Source organism: Mytilus edulis, chromosome 2 (genome assembly GCF_963676685.1).
Source record: "Mytilus edulis chromosome 2, xbMytEdul2.2, whole genome shotgun sequence".
Classification (NCBI taxonomy): Eukaryota; Metazoa; Mollusca; class Bivalvia; order Mytilida; family Mytilidae; genus Mytilus; species Mytilus edulis.
In genome coordinates this window covers 72963121-72976940 of record NC_092345.1, presented here as the reverse complement: position 1 = coordinate 72976940, position 13820 = coordinate 72963121, and the positions used below count along the sequence as shown (strand labels likewise).

At 31.2% G+C, this 13820-nt stretch overlaps 2 protein-coding genes across 2 annotated transcripts in view; one reads left to right on the top strand and one right to left on the bottom strand.

The window, feature by feature from the left end:
* Window positions 1–6143, bottom strand: part of LOC139512885 (serine/threonine-protein kinase 11-interacting protein-like) — a 44863-nt gene extending 38720 nt beyond the window's left edge. Inside the window, exons 1-5 of the mRNA XM_071300829.1 lie at window positions 5737–6143; window positions 5019–5218; window positions 2797–2964; window positions 2202–2309; window positions 1120–1191 (exon numbers count right to left, since the gene is read on the bottom strand). Coding sequence (XP_071156930.1) covers window positions 1120–1191; window positions 2202–2309; window positions 2797–2964; window positions 5019–5218; window positions 5737–5794 — 606 coding nt within the window. The 5' untranslated portion in view covers window positions 5795–6143. The remainder of the gene's footprint in view (window positions 1–1119; window positions 1192–2201; window positions 2310–2796; window positions 2965–5018; window positions 5219–5736) is intronic.
* Window positions 6144–6159: 16 nt separating this feature from the next.
* LOC139512886 (uncharacterized) lies at window positions 6160–12315 on the top strand. Its single transcript, XM_071300830.1, has 3 exons — window positions 6160–6299; window positions 9839–10000; window positions 10833–12315. The coding sequence occupies exons 1-3, from the start codon at window positions 6275–6277 to the stop codon at window positions 11045–11047; spliced, it is 402 nt and encodes a 133-aa protein (XP_071156931.1). The 5' UTR covers window positions 6160–6274; the 3' UTR covers window positions 11048–12315.
* Window positions 12316–13820: the final 1505 nt, after the last annotated feature.

Genomic DNA, 13820 nt, shown 5'->3' with positions numbered 1-13820 from the left:
AACAAAAGTTCACTAGGTTGCCATTTTGTAATCAATTTCGTAATCAGCTGATTAGCAAACTGCAATAGATTGAATAGTGAATACAGATACTAATCATGCCATCAACAAATCGTATGAAGCGAAAACGTGAGGAAGAAAATGAGAAACAGGCCGCAAAATGCAGAAAGCTTTTATCATTTTTTCAAATGTTTGTAGATTTTTATTACAAAATGGTTACGCACTTGCAACGGTGTTAGTTCGGGGCTAAAAATAAACTTTTGTCAAAGGGATAATTTAAGGTTAAAGTTGAGTTAGGCCAAGGATCTCATGAAATCACTTGCATATTAATTACTTTCAATTAATTCATTTTTTCATCAAAATATTTTTTTTAAATTTACTTCTTAAATAGTTTTTAATTTGAATTAATTTAAGAAAGGAACAATTTATGAAAAAACTTCCAGATTATTGAAGATATTCTTGTTTTATGTGTAATTTATTTATTTTCAGCACCAAAGAGGCACAGAAAAGATGATTTGGATATCAGGGAATGTGTCAACCTGTTTTTAGGGAAAAAAAGGAGGATTTGTCAATGACAATTGCTATGACCAAAGCAATATTTCTATATATATGACATAGTTCTTTCTTGTTTTTAAACATTTTTAAAGAACTGATTTTGTTTTTAATTGTGTTTATTGTTTTAAATATTTCATATACATGTTTTAAACACTTTTTCTTGTTTAACAATTTGTTTTTATGATTGATTACAGATGTATATATCCTTTTTATAGCATTAAACTAGTATGTTTTAAATGAATCCATTTTATAGAAATTGCCTGTTTATAAAGTAAGTGGCCTAAAATTGTTGTCCATCGCGCTTAATGTGCCCTCTGAGCTAACAATTACCCTGCCCTTTTTAAAAGCTGAAGGAAACACTATGACTAAGCAGTATGGGTTTTTTCCATTGTTGAAAGCTGTACATTGACCTATTGTTGTAAATTTCTGTGTCATTTGGTCTCTTGTTGAGAGTTGTCTCATTGGCAATCATATATACCACATTTTCTTAAGTATACATTTTATGGTTAAAATCTGCAATGACAGTACGATAGCTATGAAACATTCTATATCTTAAATAAGAATTACCTCTAAATAATTTTCTGTTCTCTCTAAATCGTTATGACTTATGTCTATTACTTCTAATACAGGTAGCAGTCTCTGAAATTAAATGAGTTTTAAAAATATATTAATGCAACTCATATCCTGTCACAGTTTTCATAGAATCACTTTAAAATTTCTGTATTTACCTTAACAGTAAATATAATCAAAGAAATCCAACAGAATATATATAATATCATATATACGATTACAACAATAGAATATGAAACAGAGGGAAAAAAATCAGTATCGTTTTGATTACAACAATTTTTATATAATGAATCAGTAAAACAAAAATTTGAATTAGAAGCTGTTTGGACACAATAGAGGAATATCAATTTCAAGTCATTTTATTTGCTATGACTGCATGCATTCTATACATTTGTACATCCATCTAAATGATTTTTTTATCTGCTATACATTGGAAATTGGGATGAATAAAAGAAGTAATTTAAAACATTTTCTTTTAATTCATATACAAATGTATGCAGTTTCACATGCTTTAGTTGCTTGCAAGATTTCATAAAATATCATACTATTGCCCATTTACTTCTCCGCAATCAGACTGAAAGACTAATCCTGTTTCCATGCTCTTTTTCTAGTAGCGTTGAGTTCTTACAACTTTTCTGTATCTTTAAGTATTTTTGTATTAATATACCAAGGAAATAATCTATCCTGTGGCCCCAAGAGTTTAATGTTTATTTCATTCAGCACAGTTCTGGTATGTACGATGGTGAAGTCATCATCATAATGATTCTCAATGTCATCAAGGTTTAACCTTCTGTTTCTAAAAGAACATTTAGTAGAGACTTTCAGTTTTGTTTGCTTTGATATTCTAAAGCAAATTAACAGAAAGGACTGTTCTAAAGGGGCTTCAAGAGAGAGGGCAAAATATGAAATCAGAATTCATGACAATAGAAATATGTCTATTGTTGAAGACATCTGTTGACCCCTAGATATTGTTTTCTCTAATAAGTATTGTTGTCATGCTCTCTCATTGACATTTACCCAACATCTGTATTTTGTCATGGATACAAAATAATTTCAGAAATGACATCAAGTTAACTTACCAAAGATGAGTCTAATTTCCTCAGTCCATTATAACTTAAAAATATAGATTTTAAACATGGCCAAGACATTGGTGAGCTTTGATCTCCTCCACAGGCTTCAAAAAGATCCTGAAAAAATATTGTACAATTATTTCTGTGACAATTACTACAAGATATTTTCACAGGATTCAAAAATCTAAATTAGGGCTATTCCAGAAAAAAATGTAAGGGGGGAAGGGGGGGGGGGGGGGGGGGTGGAAGGCAGTTTTTGTCAGCACCCGCCACCCAGACAATTGTAATTGAGAATAATAGTACATTATAGTGTGAAAAGTTGCTCTGATACCCATCACCCATGTATTATTAATACAATGTGCCTTCCAACCCCAACCCCTTCCATACATTTTTTTCTGGAATAGCCCTTATATCAAAATGAATCAGAAATATTTTTAATTCTATCAAATTTATCTTCCTACTAGGCATGAAAACAGTTATGCATGATGTAAAATTAACTTCTTTTAAACATACAATTCATAGTTTACAATTACTCTAAAAATATGATTTTGAAATTATTGTTATACATTGAATTATTATTTATCTAAATGTTCAATATATTTACTTGTAAGGAATTAAGGCATCTTGAAACAATAATAATTTTTATTTGTCCCCGTAGCCTATGTAGTCCTTCTAACATATGAATGGGGACTTTCTTCAGTTCCAGGACTTCAACACTGCGAAACCTGGATATCAATATTGGACCTTGCATAGTTGCTGTACTGTGTGTTATCTGTAAAGGAAGTTACATCATTATTATTGTTTGTTATTACAAGTCATGGTCCTTGACTATAGTGTGGGTATAAAATGTTGAAATATATTTGCTGTTGGTTTAAAAAGACACCAAATAAAGAAAACAATTTATTCATGCTTAGGTAGCTGTCACACAATAACATTTAGAACATATTTAAAAGAAGTTCTACTTGTGACCAAAAATAGAGCTTTTTATGCAATTATACTAGCCAATGAATTTACATGAGAAAATTTGTTGTTGAATGAAAAATATATTTTGACCATTTTGTGCCAAAATTAACATATGCATGTATTTAAGGGTCGTGGAGCACATAGTATGCTTTAATATGCAGATTTTTTAGAAAACCAGTGTTAATTTTAGAAGTCGGTGAATACTGGAGAGTTATGTGTTGCTACATGTACAAGACTTTCAACATTGGTTGACAATTGCCATGTAGGTGATATAAGTGTACAATTCATAATATGCACGGTTCTCTTGTAGTTAAAAGAGAGCTGTGAAAATTCACAAATTTGGTTGAATTTATTTATTAGGATTTTGAATTGGTGCCAGATGTAACTGAACAACACTGTTTGTATGACCAAGAATTTTTACATAAACCTTCTTCTTATGCTAAATTACTAACTAGATATCATTTAGAAGAATTTTTAAAATTCATATTTATAGAGACAGATGCCAAAAATTAAAAGTACTGAATGCAAACATATATATAGCAAGCAAATTTTTTCACCATCCTTTTTTTTTCTATTAGTACAGGTTTACATGTAGATATTCTAACTTGATAAAAAGAACAAGATCATAATAAATAAAACTTATGAGCTAATCTACAATAAATTGTTTAATAGCTCTAGAAAGCAGAATTAGCGGAAAGTCTTCAACTTATCTGTCAGAAGGATATTAAAGCTTGAAATTATTATTTGAGAAAAAAATCTGAATCTTAATTCTTTTTAATTATCTCTAAGGGTTAGTTTGGAGTGTACAGATTTGATACATGTATATGATAAAGGCAGTAAGGCACATGTACATATATTTCCCCAATTCTTATTCAATTTAAATTACACATTGATTATTTACATTTAATTATTTTGAGTGTGGTTCATTTAATTTCAGTTCTTCTTTGGTAAGAAATCTATTATGACGTTAAACTATCTATTGTGACGCAAAGACAAAAGGCAACAATGCCTGATGACTTCTCATAGAAGAACACATATTTTTGCAGGTGTTAGAAAAGAAGGATTAAGATTGTCCGCATATCGTCTAAAAATCTTTAGAGAAACAGATTCCACCACTAAATCTCATGCAATACTTAAGAAATAATTCATGGGGGCTTGAATATATCGTGATTTTACCACAGGTTGGCCCTTTAAGACAAATATTTTATCTTTTGGAAAGAAGCGCTCTAGGTGGAGGCAAATATTTGCCGTTCCCATAAATTCCCGCACTTTCAGATTTGCGTAAAAGAACGGAACAAACAGAATAAGTGACATGCTCAAACTATTTACAATAACGTATTTATATAGATTTGGATGAATTTTAATGATAATTTACTTATATGTCTTCTATGTATAAAAAATATGGGCTTATACCACATTTTAACATCGTTTGTTTACGTTTCCTTGTTGTGATGATTTTCGGTATTAGAAGCGTGTATTTTCCCGTAAAATGCTTAAATTATTACGTCATCATTCTATGACGTCGGGTACTTCATTCATAAAAAAACATTTGACGTGGGAGTACGATCGGAACAGCCAATGCAATATATTCATATTTTACCACGGGTGTGTACTCAAAGCGTTTGAAGGGCGTCATGTTAGAATAATTATTATCCACTTCTGACAGTTAAATATAAAACATTTAAAACGCTCTGCAAGCCTTGTGTTTTATATTTGAAATTTAACTGTTTCTAGTGGATAAATATCACTCTCGATGCAGCATTAAAATCTATATTATATATATATTTAGATTAAGATGAAATTTGTCCTGCAAAATACATATAATGAACATACTGAACAATCTGAACGTATACATTGTATTACCTTAAGTGAAATAGTCTTTGTAATAAAATCATGAAGGTACTGAACATTCAACTTCCATTTCTCCATCTGGTCTCTGTGTGACCTATTACGACTGGGCTCATTATTTTTGGCATCGCTGTATCGTCTGAAGGAAACATTTAGTAAAGACAAGGACTGTGTAGTAAGGCTTAATTTACTTTCACCATTTAAAATTCTGTCACCTGAAATTAGGATTACAAATGTATATGTTATATATGCATGATATGAAAATACAATAAATACAGTTTTGATCATTTTCTCTAAATTAGTAGACAATATGATTTCATAATAAGAATCTTGCTCTTCTGTTACATATGTCACTCGTCTTTAACATCCCATGTTAGTATTAAAGAGATGATTTCTAAAAAGGGTTGTGAGGGTCATACTGGTGCATGTCATGTACATGTATGATGACCTGAGGGATATATATATGACTGGATTGCTTCTATTTAGATGTTGATACTTAGCCAGTCCTAAGTAGTTGAGCAAGGAAAGGACTTTAAGTTTTTTTTAGCTCATTAGGTTACTGCACTAACTTGAAACAGTTAAGACAGATGTCCTTAGTCATGTTAGTTCGAGTCTCAGAAGAGAAGATTTGATTTTCTAATAACAATCATGATCTCCAGTTACAATTAAACGTCTCTGTTAAAATCAAATTTGGATCCTAGAACAAAATTATTAACATTATTTATAGTATTACCATTTTTTCTGAGAAGTAAAGCCAGTTGATCGACTAATTCATATTCTTTTCCTTTCATCTCTTCAAGGGAAATACATGCACATTTGATCTTGAGTTTAAAGCTGTGTAATGTAGAGAAATGTAATGTTTATAAATGTTTATGAGGATACCAGATATTACTCAGGAAATGTACATTTGAAGTTTGTCTGTACAGTGTAATCTGATATCCTGTCGGGTTGTTATTCTTCTAGTTTACTTGTACAATGTTTATGAAATGTAAAATACGTGTTTTTTTTAATAAATTGATTGAGTGTGATGTGTAATAGTATGTAAGCTATTTAAAAATCCAGCTTCTATGGGCATGTGACATCTTAGTTTTGCATTTATTTTGATGCGTCTAACCGACACAGATTTCTATGGATCTCTTTAATGTTTTGATTTATCATTTCAGGGTCAAGGTCAATTTGTTGAAACTTTGTTGATGATTTCGTAACACACTGTCGGTATATATATATATAAAAAAAAACTTAAACATTATAGAGCCCAAGTGGATACCGAGATGGCGGAAAATAACACGAAGCCAGGTAATAACAGTCTAGCCCACCATGAAAAGCAGTTTTGAAACTTTCATTAGATAAAATATGTGGGATGAAAAGTCTATTATAATTTATACATAATATAATAGACTTTTCATCCCACATATTATAATTTTTGTAACTATAAGACATCAGAGGGGGTCTCATTGGGGGATTCTGATCCTGGATCCCGCTTACTGTTTTGTCAGATTCCCATATCCCGCTTACACTATTTACGTAAGCAATTCTCATTTTTTTTAATTTCCTGTGTCGACCCGCTAGACTTCATTTCCTGTTTTCACGGAACAATAATTTGTAATTCACGTGTCATGCTTACAAAAGATCGGCAATCCTGCTCACGCTTAGACTCCAATGGGGCCCACATCAGTCAAGGATATTAGAAAAATGTAACATACATGAGGGTAGTAAAGGGGGGGGGGGGGGGGTAGGACCTTTTTCGGGACTATGGGATCGGGTGTTTTTAAGCTTGGGATTTCGGGATTGACCCTTTAGGGATCCGGGAATTCTTTTTTCTAATTTCGGGACTTTGGGATTTAGATTTTTTTAAATCGGGACCTCGGGATTTCGTGTTTTTAAGCCTGGGATTTCGGGATGATGACCACTCCTACCCCCCTTCAGTAACAATAAAGGTCCTACCCCCCTCAGTAATGTCCTTTAACTTCAGGCATCAGACAGTCATTTTTCGGCTACCCTTATCGTCAAATTGGTTGAAATTTTAACATGAATCTTCAAAATATCTGGTTGGTCAGAGGTCTCAAATAATTATCGTTACCATCATTTTTGGAAAAAATTTAACGTGATTCGTCAAATTTAGTCGATGTTTATATCGTCTAAAAGAAAGTGTACATTTTATCGTCATACTCCAAAAATTACTGTTAATGTCATTTGGCTAGAATTTTTACCGTTATTAGTCATGAAGGTACCCCCATTATGACCCTCATACAGTACATTTGTTATTGTGGACTAAAAAATCAAAGAACTGTCATAAAATATGTATATTGTATGGTACATGTTTCAGAGCCAATCAGAGGTCCAATATATAATATATACATCATTTTTTTGTTCAAATAGTAGATATTACTGAATCCAGGTTTCATTTTCGCCCTGATACCTGTTCTTCCATGGCCAGGGTCCATTCGTCCTTATTTATATTTTTTTGCATTCAGTTTCATTGCAGAGTGTTCATTATTTAAACAGAGTACATTAAAGTTTGCTAAATAGTCGCTTTATATTTGTATTGCTGCTACCAAACAATGTCAATAATTATAATTTCCTTTCATCTGCATATATAGTAGAATACAGGAATGGCAGTGTATTTATGAATTGTCATTTATCTTTATTCATAGTTTTAACAATTTAAATAAGTCTGGTCAGTCATTTTATGCAGTATGATAATAAATGAACGTATGAATCCGTTTCATGATTTACCTACATGATTGTTTTTCTACTCATTCCAAGGTGACTAGTTCATCAAAACAACATGTTGTTTTATTATTAATTCATCAAAGACATGCAATTATGATTATTACAATTAGTGAGAACTATTATTATGAACAACTAATTGCTCAAAAAAGGCAATATTCTTCCATTAACTAAAAACAATTTCCATGTATTTTCATGAATTTGAGAATTTATACCATATAAATATCTGAGTATATTTAGTAAACTTTAATAACCATGATAACTGTAATATTAATATTTTTTTAATAAAAGCAATGATTGTATAGTAAGATACAAATCTTTGATAAAAGTAAGCAGAACGAATCCAGGGTGAAGGGACTCTATGCAGTCTATGGGTGAATGAACTCAGGGCGAACAGATCCAATATATATTTTTCGGGACTATGGGATCAGGTGTTTTTAAGCTCGGGATTTCGGGATTGACCCTTTAGGGATCCGGGAATTCTTTTTTCTAATTTCGGGACTTTGGGATTTAGATTTTTTTAAATCGGGACCTCGGGATTTCGTGTTTTTAAGCCTGGGATTTCGGGATGATGACCACTTCTACCCCCCCTCAGTAACAATAAAGGTCCTACCCCCCTCAGTAATGTCCTTTAACTTCAGGCATCAGACAGTCATTTTTCGGCTACCCTTATCGTCAAATTGGTTAAAATTTTACCATGAATCTTCAAAATATCTGGTTGGTCAGAGGTCTCAAATAATTATCGTTACCATCATTTTTGGAAAAAATTTAACGTGATTCGTCAAATTTAGTCGATGTTTATATCGTCTAAAAGAAAGTGTACATTTTATCGTCATACTCCAAAAATTACTGTTAATGTCATTTGGCTAGAATTTTTACCGTTATTAGTCATGAAGGTACCCCCATTATGACCCTCATACAGTACATTTGTTATTGTGGACTAAAAAATCAAAGAACTGTCATAAAATATGTATATTGTATGTTACATGTTTCAGAGCCAATCAGAGGTCCAATATATAATATATACATCATTTTTTTGTTCAAATAGTAGATATTACTGAATCCAGGTCTGTTCACCCTGATTCATTTTCGCCCTGATACCTGTTCTTCCATGGCCAGGGTCCATTCGTCCTTATTTATATTTTTTTGCATTCAGTTTCATTGCAGAGTGTTCATTATTTAAACAGAGTACATTAAAGTTTGCTAAATAGTCGCTTTATATTTGTATTGCTGCTACCAAACAATGTCAATAATTATAATTTCCTTTCATCTGCATAGTTTTAACAATTTAAATAAGTCTGGTCAGTCATTTTATGCAGTATGATAATAAATGAACGTATGAATCCGTTTCATGATTTACCTACATGATTGTTTTTCTACTCATTCCAAGGTGACTAGTTCATCAAAACAACATGTTGTTTTATTATTAATTCATCAAAGACATGCAATTATGATTATTACAATCAGTGAGAACTATTATTATGAACAACTAATTGCTCAAAAAAGGCAATATTCTTCCATTAACTAAAAACAATTTCCATGTATTTTCATGAATTTGAGAATTTATACCATATAAATATCTGAGTATATTTAGTAAACTTTAATAACCATGATAACTGTAATATTAATATTTTTTAATAAAAGCAATGATTGTATAGTAAGATACAAATCTTTGATAAAAGTAAGCAGAACGAATCCAGGGTGAAGGGACTCTATGCAGTCTATGGGGGAATGAACTCAGGGCGAACAGATCCAATATATCACCAGTTCTCAGAGTAAAACGAAGTTACAGTCAAGTTGAAGTTCATATAATCATTGAATTATACAAAGTAAAAGAGTTTGATAATGTAAGTTTTGGTATGGCACAGGTAGTATTAACATTATATTTTGATATGCTCATTGAATGCATTTTATCAGTTACCTTAAGCTTAGCCATTCCTTTTTGAGTAAGCATAATGTTAGCCAAGGTTCTGCATTGAAGACTGTACTTTGACATATAATGGTTTACTTTTACAAATTGTGTCTTGAATGGAGAGTTGTCTTATTGGCACTCATACCAAATCTTCTAATATTTATAAACAACAAAATATATTGCTCCATTTCAGAACCTAGGTATGAACCAGTTTATCTGGATCGCCCACCTATAGAGCAATGGATGGCTGAAGAACGGGAAAAAGCTTGGTTAGAATATCAGGAAGCAAAGAAAGAGTTTCCAGAGTTGACCAAGCCAAACAGTAGACCAATTGAATTTATGGTTCCCTATGTAGGTAAGATCTTTGTATGGTACATGTATGAACAAATGATTAGGAAGAAAAAAATTAAGTTCTTTATAATTTAATTCTGGCCTCTCACTTATAGACTGGTGGATTATGAGAAAACTTAATCGGTTGAAAAATTATATTTAGATTTAAATTTTTTAGATTTTTATGTAGAAAGGTGTTAGAAATGGTAAACATCAACAAGACAGTTTATGTAACCATCAATCAACACCAGTAATAATCCAAAAGACATCTTGTTCACATAGTATCAGGGTGTCAATTCTTCATCATACCAAAATAACAGTGTGATTAATTAGGGTTTACAACATAACTGTTACAATAGAGGGTAATTTTCTTGTGATTTTGTTTGCATAGTTTCTATCACTCCTCTATGGTTGTAAAAAGAACCTATTCCCAACAAAAACATGAAGAATTCATTTAAAACCATGCAGTATTTTAAAATTATTAACCTACCTCATCTTTTTATGCACCTCTTAATACAATAAGAGGATGAAATTATGTTTTCCTGTTGGTCTGTTAATTTTATGGACATATTTCCATTGATTGTAAACATGTATATAATTTACAGGTGGAAAATAAAACAATAATAATAAAATTGCTGATAAAATTATGTGATAGGACATATACAATATCTTTGCCTTTGAAATAGCAACCCTTTAATATTTGTTTTTTTTAACAATATTGTGTGTTGTGAAGGATTATATTTATTAAGTTTATGTGCCCCTTTGGACCTCATTTTCATTTCTTGTTCTTGTATTAGTTAAATATATTATCATGGAATTTTTCAACATTCCTCAATTTGACTTTTCTTTTGTTTTAGGGCTTCCTGTAGCAGGTGGTTTGTTTATTTATGCCATGTGGGGGCTGAGGACGAGAAAACTGGACCTTCCTATGTATTTAATTCACACACGTTTGGCTGTTCAAGGAACAATTGTTATGAGTTTTGCAGCTATAGGAATTGGACAGTCAGCTAGACATATTTTAAAGACATACTTTAATATTGGAGATGGAGCAATAAAATGGGGAAAAAGATAATAAATTGTAATTTTTGTTTCTCATCAGACAGCTATTTTAAAGAGTTAACAGTCAGAAAATGATCAGTTTCGGTTTTGAATGAAGATAAATATGGTTTCTTTAAAGCTTTAATAAGTCGTGGCATTTTGACAGAATTTACTGTATGTGATGAAATTATTTAGATTATGGAACTATGTATAACCATGATGTGACGTGTGAAGGCAGTGATAGGAAATATAATTAAACCTCATATTGTATTTTGAAAAGTGTTCAATATACTTTTAATTTTCACATTAGTTACCGACTTAACTAAGGCAGATAACTCTAAAAAAAATACAACTACAAGTATGCATCTATGTTAAAAAATGTATTCTATGCCTTGCCTGTGATATATACATGTATGTTGTTTGAAAATAACTTAAAGAAAAATATTAATGACATCCAATGTTACAAATATTTTGCTTTAAGTTTTAAGTATTAATTTTGAAACAATGTTATGTTAACATAGAACTTCTGAGATAGTTGTCATTGTAGACAGACAATTGATAACACTCCATTATGACCATATAACTTATTTGTTTTTAAGGGGGTTAAGATTTTATTGTGTAGATCACATGCTTTCTCTATTTTAGGGATTTTTCCATACTGGTAATATGGATTCTGCTTTTGGATGCAAGACGAATAGATGTGATACTGGAATATCAGATTTACTTGATTTATTTTAATGAATTTGCTTAATGTTGAGATATTTTGACAAGTGAAAGGGTTTTAGAAACTTCTATTTCAGAAACTCTCAGCAGTTAATTGAATATTTTTTTCAGTTTGAATTATGTTGTTACCACACTATTGATTAAAAGTTAGTATGGTTGAAATTACTGTTGGTGTACATGTTTTAAATGTTAATTTGCAAGATTTTGGAATCTATAGTTTATTTGTGTTTTATAGAATTTAGTTTATATCTTGCCCATTGATTGAGTCATTTTTCTGACTAAAATATTATGAGAAAGAAGTCATGTTATTTGGACAAACAGTTATTGATTTACAAAGCCACTGTAACTTTACATGCATTCTTATGTTGCATTTTAAGCAATTAATATAAAAAAAATAAATAATGTGTATACATTTTTGTGGTAAGTTATTTTATGTATGTAAATAATGTTGAAAAAGATGTAGAGATGCAATTGTTGAATATCTTAAAAGTGTTATGTTGAAAAAATGTAGAGATGCAGTCATCAAATATTTTAAACATGTTACTTTTAAACTATGCTTGAATAAACAATCAAATAACATTCATTTTAATATTGAAATTAACACTGTAAGACAAACAGTCACCTGCTATATTGACTCAACCTTATTGTGAGAGTCATAAATAATAGAAGCAGAGTCAATCACTCAATCACAAAACATTAATTGTACAATTAATGTGGTCAGAAGGACATGTATACATCAAAATCAGATTTATATCTTAAAAATATAGTTTATATTTTACTTATATTATCTGATAAACTTATCTCATCTTAAAAACTTCACATAGATCAATTATGAATGAATGATGAAAATTAGTTGAAGGTCAGACAAAATTAACCTACAATCATATAATAAACCAAATATACTTAACCTATTACTTATTAATGAAAAACTGACAACATTACATAAACCAATGAACCATGAAAATGATGTTTGATGAGACCCATGTCAGTATGTATGTCGATGAGACCCATGTCAGTATGTATGTCGATGAGACCCATGTCAGTATGTATGTCGATGAGACCCATGTCAGTATGTATGTCGATGAGACCCATGTCAGTATGTATGTCAATGAGACCCATGTCAGTATGTATGTCGATGAGACCCATGTCAGTATGTATGTCGATGAGACCCATGTTAGTAATTATGTCCATGAGACAGCAACCTAACATCTTTGTCATGATCTGGTTCCTGGTTTTAAAACTTAAATCTGTGCAGGGGAGTACAAAATTTGTTCTGAAACACAAAATCCAGTATTAAAATGTCAATGTTTCTTAAACAATAAGGAATGCTCTAAATTAAACATTTAAATATTTGATTTGAAATGTAAAAATTCTTTTAAACCATTCCATAATAGCAGGTGTACACCTTCATCATATTTGCGATTTGGTCATGTGAAGCTTCAGGGGTCTGGTATGAAAACTAGGAGGAGTTGAATACACAAAACTTGTGTCTCTTACAAATTTTTAGGAAAAATTAGAAAAAATCCTGATACACAGTTCCACTATGAAGATTTTACTACATGTATCACCTAAGCTTAACATTAGCAATGTTCTATAATGATGATGTAATGGTCAGATGGACCAGTTCAGACAGATATGTACACCTTAAAATCCTTCCATAATATAGTTGACCTGTTGTTTATAGTAACTGATGAACTGACAAAATTACCAAAACTTATCATTGATGAATGAACCATGAAATGAAGTCAAGGTCTATAATACCTTTCAGATGGCCATGTACACCTTATTATTGTCCCATGTACCAAGCATAGCTGAACTATTGCTATTAGTATTTGGAAAAACATTCACCAATGAACCTTGAAAATAAGATCAAGGTCAGATGATACAGACTCGACCTACATGTTTGCTTTACATTCATTCCATACACCAGGTACAATTGACTTATTGCTTATAGCACTTGAAAAACAGACCAAAACACAAAAACTTAAGATTGACCAATGAACCATGAAAATGAGGTCACGGTCAGATGAAAGCTGCTAAGCTGCCAGACTGACATGTACCCTAACAATCATTCCATACACCAC

Bases quoted from the DNA above. Each gene is read 5' to 3' on its own strand.
- LOC139512886 (XM_071300830.1), top strand. From the start codon at position 6,275: ATGGCGGAAAATAACACGAAGCCAG. The intron at 6,300-9,838 runs GTAATAACAGTC...GCTCCATTTCAG, and splicing joins GGAAAATAACACGAAGCCAG to AACCTAGGTATGAACCAGTT. The intron at 10,001-10,832 runs GTAAGATCTTTG...CTTTTGTTTTAG, and splicing joins ATTTATGGTTCCCTATGTAG to GGCTTCCTGTAGCAGGTGGT.